The sequence below is a fragment of the Bubalus kerabau genome, chromosome 6 (genome assembly GCF_029407905.1).
Source record: "Bubalus kerabau isolate K-KA32 ecotype Philippines breed swamp buffalo chromosome 6, PCC_UOA_SB_1v2, whole genome shotgun sequence".
NCBI lineage: Eukaryota > Metazoa > Chordata > Mammalia > Artiodactyla > Bovidae > Bubalus > Bubalus kerabau.
The window spans coordinates 98334320-98349059 of NC_073629.1; the positions used below are offsets into that span (position 1 = coordinate 98334320).

The 14740-nt window shown below is 39.5% G+C and overlaps 1 protein-coding gene across 4 annotated transcripts in view; it reads left to right on the top strand.

Annotated features, from left to right (window-relative positions):
* Positions 1-1587: 1587 nt before the first annotated feature.
* SPATA6 (spermatogenesis associated 6) overlaps positions 1588-14740 on the top strand; it is a 160172-nt gene continuing 147019 nt past the window's right edge. For all 4 annotated transcript variants that reach the window (XM_055585959.1, XM_055585960.1, XM_055585961.1 and 1 more), the window contains exon 1: positions 1588-1861. In XM_055585959.1, coding sequence (XP_055441934.1) covers positions 1811-1861 — 51 coding nt within the window. In that variant the 5' untranslated portion in view covers positions 1588-1810. The remainder of the gene's footprint in view (positions 1862-14740) is intronic.

The following is a 14740-nucleotide window of genomic DNA, read 5'->3' on the forward strand; positions in this document are numbered from 1 at the left end:
ACAATATATAGCCTTGACGTACTCCTTTCTCAATTTGGAACCAGTCTATTGTTCCATGTCCAGTTCTACCTGTTGCTTCTTGACCTGCATACAGATTTCTCAGGAGGCAGGTAAGGTGGTCTGGTATTCCCATCTCTTTCAGAATTTTCCACAGTTTGTTGTGATCTACACAGTCAAAAGTTTTGGTGTAGTCAATAAAGCAAAAATAGATATTTTTCTGGAACTCTCTTGCTTTTTCAATGATCCAGTGGATGTTGGCATCTGCTAGATGCCAGAGATCTCTTCAAGAAAATTAGAAATACCAAGGGACCATTTCATGCAAAGATGAGCACAATAAAAGGCAGAAATGGTATGGACCTAACAGAAGCAGAAGAAGAGGTGCCAGGAATACACAGAAGAAGTATATAAAAAAGATCTTCATGACCCAGATAACCATGATGGTGTGATCACTCACCTAGAGCCAGACATCCTGGAATGTGAAGTCAAGTGGGCCTTAGGAATCATCACTTCAAACAAAGCTAGTGAAGGTGATGTAATTCCCGTTGAGCTATTTCAAACCCTAAAAGATGACGCTATGAAAGTGCTGCATTCAATATGCCAGCAAATCTGGAAAACTCAGCAGTGGCCACAGGACTCAAAAAGGTCAGTTTTCATTTCAATCCCCAAAAAAGGCAATGCCAAAGAATGTTCAAACTACTGCACAATTGCACTTATCTCACATGCTAGTGAAGTAATTCTCAAAATTCTCCAAGCCAGGCTTCAACAATATGTGAACCATGAACTTTCAGTTGTTCAAGCTGGACTTAGAAAAGAGAGGAACCAGAGATTAAATTTCACCCTAAACATGGTTTTAAAATGATTGATTTGAGCAAAATCTTAGATTCGTTTAATCTTTGACAGTCTATGGCTCAGGTGCTTCACAACTAGATTTGTAGGCACTTCATTGACAGTTCAGTTTAAAACAATAAACACTGTTGGCACTTCACTGACAGTTCAATTTTAAACAATTTAAAACAATATACTCTGGGATGCATACACAGTTGTTAGACAGGAATTCTTGAAGGGAAGGTGGATGCAGTAACAAAAAAGTCACAGAATAGGAGATTAGGAAGAGATAGGTGATTTGACTGACAACCCTCTTCTCAGGGAGGAACCAGAGTTTTACAGGAGAGTTCTTAAGGTGCAGTCTTGGTTATAACTTTGAATTGAACAAGGATCTTCTCCAACCCTGTTTTCTCATGCTGGCTTTGAAAACTATATCGTGAAATTCAAATAAGAAAACGAAAAACCATTATAATTCTTTATAGTTGGAGACGCCACTACCACAAGTTGCCACTGCCACGCTGGAACTCAGGGCTCTGGAGTCCTCCTCCCTGCTCTGCATACTGTGCTATTAATACAGCTATTCTCTTCCTCCTCTGGGTTTGGGCTCATAGTTTGACGTCACAGACGAACTGCCCCGCCCACCCTGCCTCTTCGGCGGCCCCGCCTCCTCGCGCGGCCCTGCCCCTCCCGGCGTTCGCCAAGCCCCTCCCCCAGGCCATCGTACTCCAGAGGCGGCTCCGGCGCGTTCCCGTCGGGCTTCTCTTCCGGCCCCGCCCCTCCCAGCTGCTATGACAACGAGTCCGCGCCCCGCGCACCGCTGCTGCTCGGGCGGGACCCAGGCTGGACCGCGGGCCCCGGCCTGGGGGCCACAGCCGTCACCGCCGCCGCCACCTCGTCTCCTCCCCGTCCCAGCCCCGCCCTGCGTCTCCTCGCCTCCCTCGGGTCCGCGGCCGGGGTCTGTCCCCGCCGCCCCAACCCCGCCCGGATGCCGAAGGTGAAGGCGCTGCAATGCGCCCTGGCGCTGGAGATCCGCTCTGTGAGTACTGGTCGCGGCCCCATCGCCGCCGCCCGGCTGTCCTGAGCCTCGGGAATTTACTCGGGACGCCGCCTGCGTTTACTTCCGAGAACCCCGGTTCACCTAGAAACTTCCTCCACCCTCCGAGTCATCCCTGTGGAGCCCTGACCCCGTGTCACTTGGGTCTTCCTCAGCCTCAAAAATCATGAGTGCCCTCCCACTCCAGCCACACAGAGTTCTGATCCCCACCCCTCAGCTCCCCTAACTTCCTCTCAGCTTCCAGTTCGAGTTTCTTCAAATCCTTTCTAAACCACTTTTTAAAGTCCTGCTCTCCGCGTGCTTAACTTTCCAGTGGATTGGGGTAGGGGGTAGGGGTTTCTTTTAAAAATTCTTCTTATCTGCTCCTGTTCTTTTCGTGAGAGATTATTACTGACCTGAGTTCTCCCCAGTCTTAGGGGCGGGGACTGGGGGATGGATTTCTTCTCAAATCAGTGCTGGTGGATTCCTTCGAAACTGTTTAGCAAGCTTCTGATTAGTGAAGGGGCCTTTCCTCTCAAATCTCCAAAGTAGAATCCCCGCACTCCACAACCGAAGTGTGTCATCCTTGCGCGCGGCAGCTTGCCATCTCCCCCCGCCTCCCGCCCCGCCACCCTAGGGCCACCCCTCAGAAACTGTTTCAGGTTCCTGCAGTCCCCAAACTCTCCCAATATTGAGAGGGATCCCTTATCCTTCCCTTCACTCCAAGAAAGGCACCAACGTTAAGAGGAAACTACTCATTCTCTCAACTTGCTGGAGACTACCCGCAACCCTACGGAAGAGATGCCAAAGAGGGTCCTGTCCCCGACCTTGCTGTGGAAATCCAGCTGAGGCAGAGAACTCCCGTGTCCTTCCTCAAGAGAAGGGCCCTGGACCTTTCCAAGCTCTGAGCAAACGTCATCCCTCTGAACAATCTCATAGGACCTTCCAAGGGGTTTTGATCTCCTTCCCCCTCATTCTTTACAGAACCCTCCCTTCTCCTCTTAAGACGAAAGCCCAGCTTCTCTCTTCTAGAGGAAATCCACCCAAAAGTCTTTCTATACCTCTGTTTTAGACCTGTAAGCAGTTTGGAAACAATTCCTCCTCCTTCAATCCTTTTTTTTTCTTTTTCTACTTCTTTAAGTCCTTTTATTTCTCAGCTCTTTCATCTCCCAGCAAAACTGTGTGTGTGTGTGTGTGTGTGTGTGTGTGTATGGGTGAGGGATATATGGTGTGTTTTAATACTTTACGTAGCCAGTAACTCCCCTTCCTTCCTGCACACCCTGCCATCCAGGCCCCCGCCCCCCAACCTCTCCGAAAGCATCCCCTGCTTTCCTGTCTGTTCTTCCTCACATTACAGTGAGGCCACTGAGGCACAGCCCCTGAAACCTCCAGGGAAGTCACAAGACTGTCTTACATCTTTTGCTGGGTCTTAAAGAAAGGAAGGCCAGGTAGGGCAGAGTGTGAGGCAGGGGTGAAGAACAAAGTTTCTGGCTCCCTTGTTTTATGTTTAAGGCTGCAGAGATTTTATTCCTTGCAATGTCAGAAACTGTAGTTTTGGTTTCAGATGCTTTTCTAATCCCACAGCTGCCTTTTTGTAAAGGAGGATTCATTTGGCAAAAGAATACACAAAGCTTCCTGAACTGCTTGGCAGTTAGTAAAACTCTGGAGTTCAGCCTCTCTAGACTTTGTTTCTGGCTGCTTCCTCCTGTGCTGACCAATGGAGTGTTGCAGCCTGCGGAGAGCAGCTGCCTGATGGGCTGGCTGTTGCGTCCCTTCCTTGGCCAATCCAGTCTTGCTTAGAGAAGTATCAGTGCTTTGTGGTAACTGACTACTGCTTGAAGGGGTTGAAGAGAGAAAAGTTATTTCACCAGCCTTTCTCTCCAGTATTATCAGAGGGAAAGTGGAGGGAAAGTGAAATACAGTGGAACTTTGTTGTTCATTGTGGCTTAAGAAATTATGCATGTGGAAACATTCCTGGTTTTTTTCAACAAACATTTGAATCAAGAATTTTACAGTTCTAAGAAATCTTAACTTTCATTGGATTATTATTATTATTTTTTTTTACAGATGAGAAAGTAGCATGACTATTTTTAGGGGCAGATCTGCAGCAACAGGCTAAGATTTCTGACCAGCAAAAGCCCCATTAAATTACTCTGATGCTCAGAAGGAGCAAAAAATATATATATAAAAACTGTTAATAATCGTATAGGTTAAACAAGCTTGATTCGGCTTTGATTGAATAGAGGAATTATATGAGCAAAGATATTTTTAATGTCTTTTCAATTTCATTTTTTTTTTCAATTTAATTCAATTCTTTACATTTATGGGTTAAAAGTCAAAACTGTATAAAATGATACATTCTGAGAAGTCTCACTTCCAGCCCTATTCAAACATATCTTCCATCTATTTTCATCTGCTATAAGAAACCATTTTTATTGATTCTTCTAGTATTTCCTTTTGTAATATAATCTCATTAGATACACACACACAGTACACTGCCCCTTCCCGTATATATTTTTTACTTTCCTTTCTTTCCTTCATGATAGATAGCTTATTACATAAGCTACTCTGCACTTTGCTTTTATACTTTCTATAATGTATCCTGAAGATCACTCAAGATCTAAAAAAGTTGACATCTTCTTTTCCCCCTCAATTTTTTACTGACATTTTTCAAACATACAGAGTTGTTGAGAGAATAGTACAATGAATAACTATATCCCATGACCGTGTTCATTAGTTTGATATATCTGTACATTTGTATATGTATAATAATTTTTTTTGCTAAAATATGACAGAATTGTTGCTATGAGACTCCTAAATACTTTAGTATATGTGTTCTAAAAATAAGGACATTGTTCTACATAACCTCAATACTATTATCACAGCTATGATAATTATCGATGCTTTCTTAGTATCTAGTCCATTTTCAGGTTTTCTTCATTGTCACAGAAATGACTTGTATAGTTTGCTTTTCCAAAGCAGGATCCAGTCAGAGTTTACATGTGGCATTTGGTTATTAGATCATTTTAGTTCATTTTGATATAAAGCAGTTCTACTTTTTCATTTCCACAATGTCTTTTCTTTTGTGGATTTAGATAAATTCATACACTTTTATATAACCATTATTCAGATCAAGGTTTAGAACTCTTGCAGCACCCCAGTAAATTCCGTTGTTCCTTCTTTTAAGCCCTGCACAAAGGGAACACTTACTCTGATTTCTGTCACTCACTACAGATTAGTTTGCCAGTACTCGAGCTTCATATTAAATGAGCTATATAGTGTATACTATTTTCTGTGGGCTTCTCTTGCTCATTGTATTTTTGAGACTCATCCATGTTGCTTTGCTTATCAGTAGTTATTCCTTTATATTGTGTAGTAGCTATCATATGGTTATATGGTTATATATATCATGTATATATATGGTTCACACCAGATTTCTATCATATGGTTCACACCAGATTTTGTTGTACACCACAGCATGTTTATGCCTTCTCTTTATTGTTGATTATTTGGATTGTTACCAGGTTGTGACTGTCTTGGATAAAGCTACTAGGCACATTCATTCCTGAAAAGGTCTTTTTATGCACATTATGTTAAGGAGACCAGACTCAGATACAGAATATCCCATGTTATTGTCTGATTTTTTTTCCCATTGTGGTGACATTTAATTTGCTCTTCTAAACTGGAAATTAGGTGTTTAATTTCTACTTGCTTATTGAAAATGTGGCACTTCATTTTCTTCTCCCCTTTCCATGTTTATGTTTTGTTGCAGTCTTGTATTTGTGGCAAGCTCATCTTTGATACTATGATCACATGAGAGCAAAAATGAGTAAACAGGAAAGGTTTTGGTGCATAACACAATATTTTGAGTTGCTCAACAGAACCAAGATTTGAGAGAAAATATATCGCTGGGAAAGAAAGTGTGACTTTTCTCAAAGAATCTTGGGAGAATGATATAATATGCCAAATAACTCAATTTTAAAGAGCAGCCAAAAATTATATTTCCTATCACTTACACTTTTGATATTTGAAACAAATGTGATATATAAAAGTATATTTACCGCTGCTTCTCTCTACCTTCTTCTTATTCAGTAGTGCAGTTTCCATGAGATTTTTTTTTTTTTTTTTTGGAATATAGACAGAAGAAATTGGAGGTATAAGAGTAAAGCCCAATGCCTGGGCAGTAAAACCAGCCAATTTGCTTTGCCTGAATAGTGTCAAGTTTGGAGTTAGTCAGTATTATATAATTCCCATTTTTTCTTCTCTATATTTACCTCACCGTGTTACCTCACTGAAATTATTGACAGCATTGAAGCAAAAAGATCTAAGTCCTTTTCTGTCACTATTCATCAGATTGTCTGTGATGGTTATCTGGTTTCCTTACTCAGTTATGCTGCAGTTGGTGTTTCCCTGGAATACAGACTTTTTAAAACTTTGCCTATAAAGTACTTCAGACTTACAGAAAAAGAAAATCCAAATTCTGTAATCTTTCCCCACCCTGATTTAACAAACGCTCATTTTACATTTCCTGAAGATTTTTGTTTTTAAGAAAATGTTACAGATCTAGTTTAAGGCCCTTTGCACCTCTTTCTGAGTCCAGTTTTCCTCCCTCCCTTCCTAAAGGTAATGTAATCAGTATCCTGAAGTCGGACTGTATTCTTTTCATTTAGGTTTTTTACAGTTGCTACATATTTGTGTATGCCTACATAATCTGTATACTATTGTTCTGTTTTAAAATCTTACACAAATGGTATAATACTGTAGGTTCTTGTTCAGTCACCAAGTTGTGTCTGACTCTTTGCGACCCCATAGACTGCAGGAAATACTGTAGGTGTCCTTTTGCAAATCTATTTTCCCACTTCACTGATTGTAAAATGTGTCGCCAAGTGTTCATTCTTGCAAATCTAGTTCATTTCCTTAATTGTTACATTTTGTTGTTGTTGTTTAGTTGCTAAGTCACGCCTGACGTTTTTGTGATTCCATGGACTATAGCCCACTAGGCTCCTCTCTCCATGGGATTTCCCAGGCAAGAATACTAGAGTGGATTGCCATTTCCTTCTCCAGGGGATCTTCCCAACGCAGGGATAGAACCCGCATCTCCTGCATTGGCAGGCAGATTCTTTACCACTGAACTACCTAGGAAGCCCTGATTGTTGCATAATGCTGTATGTTTGCATGAGAGATTTAATTCTTATTCACCTATTGATGGACTTTTAATTTTAAGTACCAGTGTTCCTCTTTTTGAGTATTACAGATAACATTGCAGTGAGAATATTCATACATATCTTGGTGTCCGTGAATCTGTTGTTCTCAAGGGCTGGTACTATGCCCTAGGGATCATTCTAAGAAATTTGTTGGCTACCTTTGTTTGTCATAGTGGTTGCAGTGTGTGTGTGTAGGGGGGAGTTTCTATTGGTGTTGATTGTCTGGTATTCTGCATGACTTGAATATTCCCTTGAATATATATCTATACATATATATGAAAGCCTGTTTATGATTAGAGATTAAGAATCTAACTCTGTTTTATGTATAAAGACAGACCTTTTGTGTGTGTGTATGTGTGTGTGTGTAAAAGTTTTAAGTACAGTGACTTTTCCAGTGATGCAATTACCATCTAAAGTGAGGAAAGAGTGTACTTTGTTTTGTTTGGAACTCTGTTAAGAGTTTACTTTTTCAGAAAATCATAGCATCACTGGCAGCTCTGCTTAAATTGAGTTGATATGGAACAACAGACTGGTTCCAAATAGGAAAAGGAGTATGTTGAGGCTGTATATTGTCACCCTGCTTATTTAACTTATATGCAGAGTACATCATGAGAAACACTGGGCTGGAGGAAGCACAAGCTGGAATCAAGATTGCCAGGAGAAATATCAATAACCTCAGACATGCAGATGACACCATTCTTATGGCAGAAAGTGAAGAAGAACTAAAGAGCCTCTTGATGAAAGTGAAAGAGGAGAGAGAAAAAGTTGGCTTAAAGCTCAACATTCAGAAAACTAAGATCATGACATCCAGTCCCATCACTTCCTGGGAAATAGATGGAGAAACAGTGGAAACAGTGGCTGACTTTATTTTTCAGGGCTCCAAAATCACTGAAGATGGTGATCGTAGCCATGAAATTGAAAGATGCTTACTCCTTGGAAGGAAAGTTATGACCATCCTAGACAGCATATTAAAAAGCAGAGACATTGTTTTGCCAACAAAGGTCCATCTAGTCAAGGCTATGGTTTTTCCAGTGGTCATGTATGGATGTGACAGTTGGACTGTGAAGAAAGCTGAGCGCCGAAGAATTGATGCTTCTGAACTGTGGTGTTGGAGAAGACTCTTGAGAGTCCCTTGGACTACAAGGAGATCCAACCAGTCCATTCTAAAGGAGATCAGTCCTGGGTGTTCTTTGGAAGGAATGATGCTAAAGCTGAAACTCCAGGACTTTGGCCACCTCATGCAAAGAGTTGACTCATTGGAAAAGACTGTGATGCTGGGAGGGATTGGGGGTAGGAGGAGAAGGGGATGACAAAGGATGAGATGGCTGGATGGCATCACCGACTCGATGGCCGTGAGTTTGAGTGAACTCCGGGAGGTGGTGATAGACAGGGAGGCCTGGCGTGCTGCGATTCACGATGTCGCAAAGAGTCGGACACAACTGAGTGACTGAACTGAACTGAATTGAGCATAGCCCTGCCCATCAGAACAAGACTCAGTTTCCCCCTCAGTCAGTCTCTCCTATCGAGAAGCTTCTATAAGCCTCTTATCCTTCTCCAACAGAGGGCATGCAGAATGAAAACTACAATCACAGGAAACTAACCAATCTGATCACATGGACCAGCAGCCTTGTCTAACTCAATGATTATACAGTGGAAGTGACAAATAAATTCATAGGATTCGATCTGATAGTGTACCTGACGAAATATGGACAGAGGTTCATGACATTGTACAGGAGGCAGTGATCAAGACTATTCCCAAAAAAAAGAAATGCAAAAAGACAAAATGGTTGTCTAAGGAGGCCTTACAAATAGCTTAGAAAAGAAGAGAAGCTAAAGGCAAAGGAGAAAAGGAATGATACACCCGTCTGAATGTAGTGCTCCAAAGAGTAGTAAGAAGATATAAGAAAGCCTTCCTCAGTGATCAGTGCAAACAAATAGAGGAAAACAATAGAATGGGAAAGACTACAAATCTCCTCAAAAAAATTAAGAGACACCAAGGGAATATTTCATGCAAAGATGGACACAGTAAAGGACAGAATTGGTACAGACCTATCAGAAGCAGAAGATGTTAAGAAGAGGTCCAAGAATACACTGAAGAACTATACAAAAAAGATCTTAATGACCCAAATAATCACAGTGGTGTGATCTCTCACCTAGAGACAGACATTCTGCAATGTGAAGTTAAGTGGACCTTAGGAACCATCACTACCAGCAAAACTAGTGGAGGTGAGGGAATTCCAGTTATTTCAAATCCTAAAAAAATGATGCTGTGAAAGTGCTGCACTCAGTATGCCAGCAAATTTGGAAGAGTCAGCAGTGGCCACAGGACTGGAAAAGGTCAGTTATCATTCCCATCCCAAAGAAGGGCAATGCCCAAGAATGCTCAAGCTGTTGTACAACTGCACGCATCTCACACAATACCGAGTAATGCTCAAAATTCTCCAAGCGAGGCTTCGATGGTGCATGAACTGTGAAGCTGGATTTAGAAAAGACAGGGGAACCAGAGATCAAATTGCCAACATCCATTGCATCATAGAAAAAGCAAGAGAGTTCCAGATGCTCAAACTACTGCACAACTGCATTCATCTCACACAATAGCAAAGTAATGCTCAAAATTCTGCAAGTGAGGCTTCAATAGTACATGAACTGTGAAGCTGGATTTAGAAAAGACAAGGACACCAGAGATCAAATTGCCAACATCCATTGCATCATACAAAAAGCAAGAGAGTTCCAGAAAAGACATCTACTTCTGCATTATTGACTACACCAAAGCCTTTGTCTGTGCTTGTCACAACAAACTGTGCAAAATTCTTCAAGCGTGGGGAATACCAGATCACCTTACCTGCCTCCTGGGAAATCTGTATGCAGGTCAAGAAGCAACAGTTAGAACTGGACATAGAGTAATGGACTGGTTCCAAATTGGGAAAGGAGTACATCAAGGCTGTATATTGTTATGCTGCTTTTTAAACTTATATGCAGAGTACATCTTGCAAAATGCCAGGCTGACTGAAGTAGAAGCTGGAATCAAGATTACAAAGAGAAATATCTGTAACTTCAAATATGCAGATGACACCACCCTCATGGCAGAAAGCAAAAAAGGACTAAAGAGCCTCTTGATGAAAGTGAAAGAGGAGAGCAAAAAAGTTGGCTTGAAACTCAACATTCAGAAAACTAAGATCATGACATCCTCTCCCATCATTTCATGGCAAATAGATGGAGAAACAATGGAAACAGTGAGATACTTTATTTTCTTGGGCTCCAAAATCACTGCAGATGGTGACTACATCATGAAATTAAAGGATGCTTGCTCATTGGTAGAAAAGCTATGACCAACCTAGACAGCATATTAAAAAGCAAAGACGTTACTTTGGTGACAAAGGTCTGTCTAGTCAAAGCTATGTTTCTTTCGGTAGTCATGTATAAGTGTGAGTTGGATTGTAAAGAAAGCTGAGTGCCTAAGAATTGGTGCTTTTAACTTGGTGTTGGAGAAGACTCTTGCAAGAGTGTTGGACTGCAAGGAGATCAAACCAGTCCATTCTGAAGGAAATTAGTCATTGGAAGGACTGATGCTGAAGCTGAAGCTCTAATACTTTGGCCACCTGATGCGAAAAACTGACTCATTGGAAAAGACCCTGATAGTGGAAAAGATTGAAGGTGGGAGGAGAAGGGGACAACAGAGGATGAGAATGTTGGATGGCATCACTGACTCGATGGACATGAGTTTGAACAAGTTCCAGGAGTTGATGATGGTCAGGGAAGCCTGGCGTGCTGCAGTCCGTTGGATCGCAAAGAGTTGGACACGACTGCAACTGAGCTACTGAACTGAACTGAACTTGGAAGACTATTCCTTTTCTCTATGTCAATTCTATTGTTGATGACATTTTCATTTTTTCCCAATTTTGTAATATTATGAATTGGGCTCCTATGAACATTTCTGTACATGTCCTTGCATATTTTGAATTCAGCAACATTGCTGAAATCTCATATAAGTTATTTGGATTTTCTATGTGGAAAATCATGTTTACAGATAAAGCCAGTTTTGACTTCTGTACAATCTTTTTCTTACTTATGTCTTGACTAGTACATTGTTAAGTAGTGGGAATAACAGTACATATACTTGTCATTTTATTTAAGTTATGCTGAAGTCACCAGTATTAGATTGAATCTTACAAAAATGTTGTCAGTGGACTAGTTTTTGACTTTAAAAGGCAATGACAATTTCATATATTTCAACCTAATATAATATTGGATGTAGGATTTTATTTATTAAGTTAAGAAAGTTCCCTTCTATTTCTAATTTTTTCCCCCACACTGTTTGGGTTATGTGATGTGGAATCTTAGTTCCCTACCAGGGATCGAACCAGGGACCTTGGAAGTGAGAGTGTAGAGTCCTAACCACTGGACTACCACGGAATTCCCCATAATTTTAAAAATATTCTGAGCTTGAATTATATTGAATGGTTTTCCCTAAGTCTAATGTTGCGTTGTTCAGTTGCTCAGTTGTGTTCAACTCTTTGCCACCCCATGGATTGTAGCACACCACCAGGCTCCTCTGTCCATGGGATTTTTTTCTGGCAAAAATACTGGAATTGTTTGCCGTTTCCTCCTCCAGGAAAATATTGAATATTTTATAATTTTTATAAAATTTATTTTATACTATTTACTTTGGCTTATGAGCTATTTTAAGAGTTTGTTTAAATTACAAGATATATAGGATTTATATGTGTCTTTTTCTTCCTTCCCTTCCCTCTTCCCACCCTCTCCATGCATGCACACGCACATACACATACATCCTGTCTTTTATTGTGTGTTTTTTTTTAAGTCATTCATTTATTTAATTGTTTCTGGCTATGCTGGTCTTCATTGTTGTGTGCAGGCTTTCTCTAGTTGTGACGAGTGGGAGCTGCTCTCTAGTTGTGGTGCACAGGCTTCTCGTCTTGGTGGCTTCTCTTGTTGCAGATGACTTCAGTAGTTGCCGCATACAGGCTCTAGAGCACTGGCTCAGTAGTTGTGGCTCATGGGTTTAGTTGCCCTGCCCCATGTGGATCTTCCCAGACCAGGCATTGAACCTGTGTCGCCTGCCTTGGAAGGCAGATTCTTAACCACTGGACCAACGGCAAAGTCCTAATGTATTTTAATTTAATTGCATTGTGAGTATTGAATGAAATTTGGGTGATACTGATTGTTTTTGTTGCAATTTCCAATGTATTGTTTTCCAATTATTATGTGTATATTTATAAATAATCCAATTATTGCAAGTGTTCTGTATTTACTTGAAAATGATATATTAATTTATTTGTTGGATGTAGGGTTCTATCTGCCATTATCAGATCGTTTATTTTCTCTGAAATATCTTTAAGTCTACATTAAATTTTTTGTCTGCATATAACCTGTATCAGACTGTAATGGAGGTAATAAAATCTTCAGTCTTTATATTAAAATCTTCACTATGATAAGGTATTTTCACTTTATCCTTGATGCATTCTAGTACACTATGATGTATAGAATTATATATTCATTTATATTCTGTTTTGCACTGAGTTTGTACTTTGATCTGAGAATTTATGGATTTCTGCTGTTCTGGGAAATTCTTAGCTTTTATATCTATCAATATTGTTTTTATGCTGTTCTCTCTTTTCTGCTGACAGTACAATTAGACATATACTGGAACTTTTATATTTTCTTTCTTAAGTACTTTTTGGTATAATATTTATTTATTTATTTATTTTATAGTCAAATACCCTCTTTTTAATTTTTTTAATATATTTTTTAAAATTTTATTTTATTTAAATTTACAATATTGTATTGGTTTTGCCATATATCAAAATGAATCTGCCACAGGTATATATGTGTTCCCCATCCTGAACCCTCCTCCCTCCTCCCTCCCCATACCATCCCTCTGGGTCATCCCAGTGCACCAGCCCCAAGCATCCAGTATCGTGCATCGAACCTGGACTGGCGACTCGTTTCACATATGATATTATGCATATTTCAATGCCATTCTCCCAAATCATCCCACCCTCTCCTTCTCCCACAGAGTCCAAAAGACTGTTCTATACATCAGTGTCTCTTTTGCTGTCTCGTATACAGGGTTATTGTTACCATCTTTCTAAATTCCATATATATGCGTTAGTATACTGTATTGGTGTTTTTCTTTCTGGCTTACTTCACTCTGTATAATAGGCTCCAGTTTTATCCACCTCATTAGAACTGATTCAAATAAAAGCAAAAATAAACAAATGGGACCTAATTAAACTTAAAAGCTTCTTCACAGCAAAGGAAACTATAAGCAAGGTGAAAAGACAGCCTTCAGAATGGGAGAAAATAATAGCAAATGAAGCAACAGACAAACAACTAATCTCAAAAATATACAAGCAGCTCCTACAGCTCAATTCCAGAAAAATAAATGACCTAATCAAAAAATGGGCCAAAGAACTAAATAGACATTTCTCCAAAGAAGGCATACAGATGGCTAACAAACACATGAAAAGATGCTCAACATCACTCATTATCAGAGAAATGCAAATCAAAACCACTATGCGGTACCATTTCACACCAGTCAGAATGGCTGCTATCCAAAAGTCTACAAGCAATAAATGCTGGAGAGGGTGTGGAGAAAAGGGAACCCTCTTACACTGTTGGTGGGAATGCAAACTAGTACAGCCACTATGGAGAACAGTGTGGAGATTCCTTAAAAAACTGGAAATAGAACTGACTTATGATCTAGCAATCCCACTGCTGGGCATACACACTGAGGAAACCAGAATTGAAAGAGACACATGTACCCCAATGTTCATCGCAGCACTGTTTATAATAGCCAGGACATGGAAGCAACCTAGATGCCCATCAGCAGATGAATGGATAAGAAAGCAGTGGTACATATACACAATGGAGTATTACTCAGCCATTAAAAAGAATACATTTGAATCAGTTCTAATATTTATTTTTATATCCTCTTGTTTTGAGATAATTCTGTAGTATTATTATTAAAATTTTAAATCTTCTCTATTAAGATTTTTAACTTCATTGACTACATATTCTAGGATTTTTCATTTAGTGTCTCTTTTTAAACATATGCCAAATAATTACATTTTTACCTATTTTGATTTCATAATTTTTGTTTTTTATCAGATTTTCTCCCCTTATTAGATGAAAGATTCTAAATATTTAACATTATTTTCAGATTGTGTAAATTTCTTTAATTTTCTTTCATATTCTTTCAGTAATGTTTGTAGTTTTCAGAATACATGTCTTACACATGTTTTATTAAATTTGTACCTAAGTAGTACATGCCTTAGATTTTAATGATATTATAAATGGTGTTAAATTTTCTAAAATTTTGTTTCTAATATATAGAAATAAAATTGATTTTTTGCATATTGAACCTATATCCTTTTATGTTTATTGAGACTTGTTTTATGGCTCATATCATCCATCTTATTGCATGTTTTCATGTGTACTTGTAAAAAACGGTATATCCTTCTGTTGTATAGAGTATTATGTAAATGTCAGTTATGTCAAATTACTTGAATGCTGTTGTCTATGTCCTCTATACCCTTTATGATTTTTTTCTTCTTTTTATATCAGTTACTGGGAAGTGTCAAAATTCAGTTATATAATTTTTTGCTTCATTACTTTGACATTGTATTATTTCAGTTCAGTTCAGTTCAGTTACTCA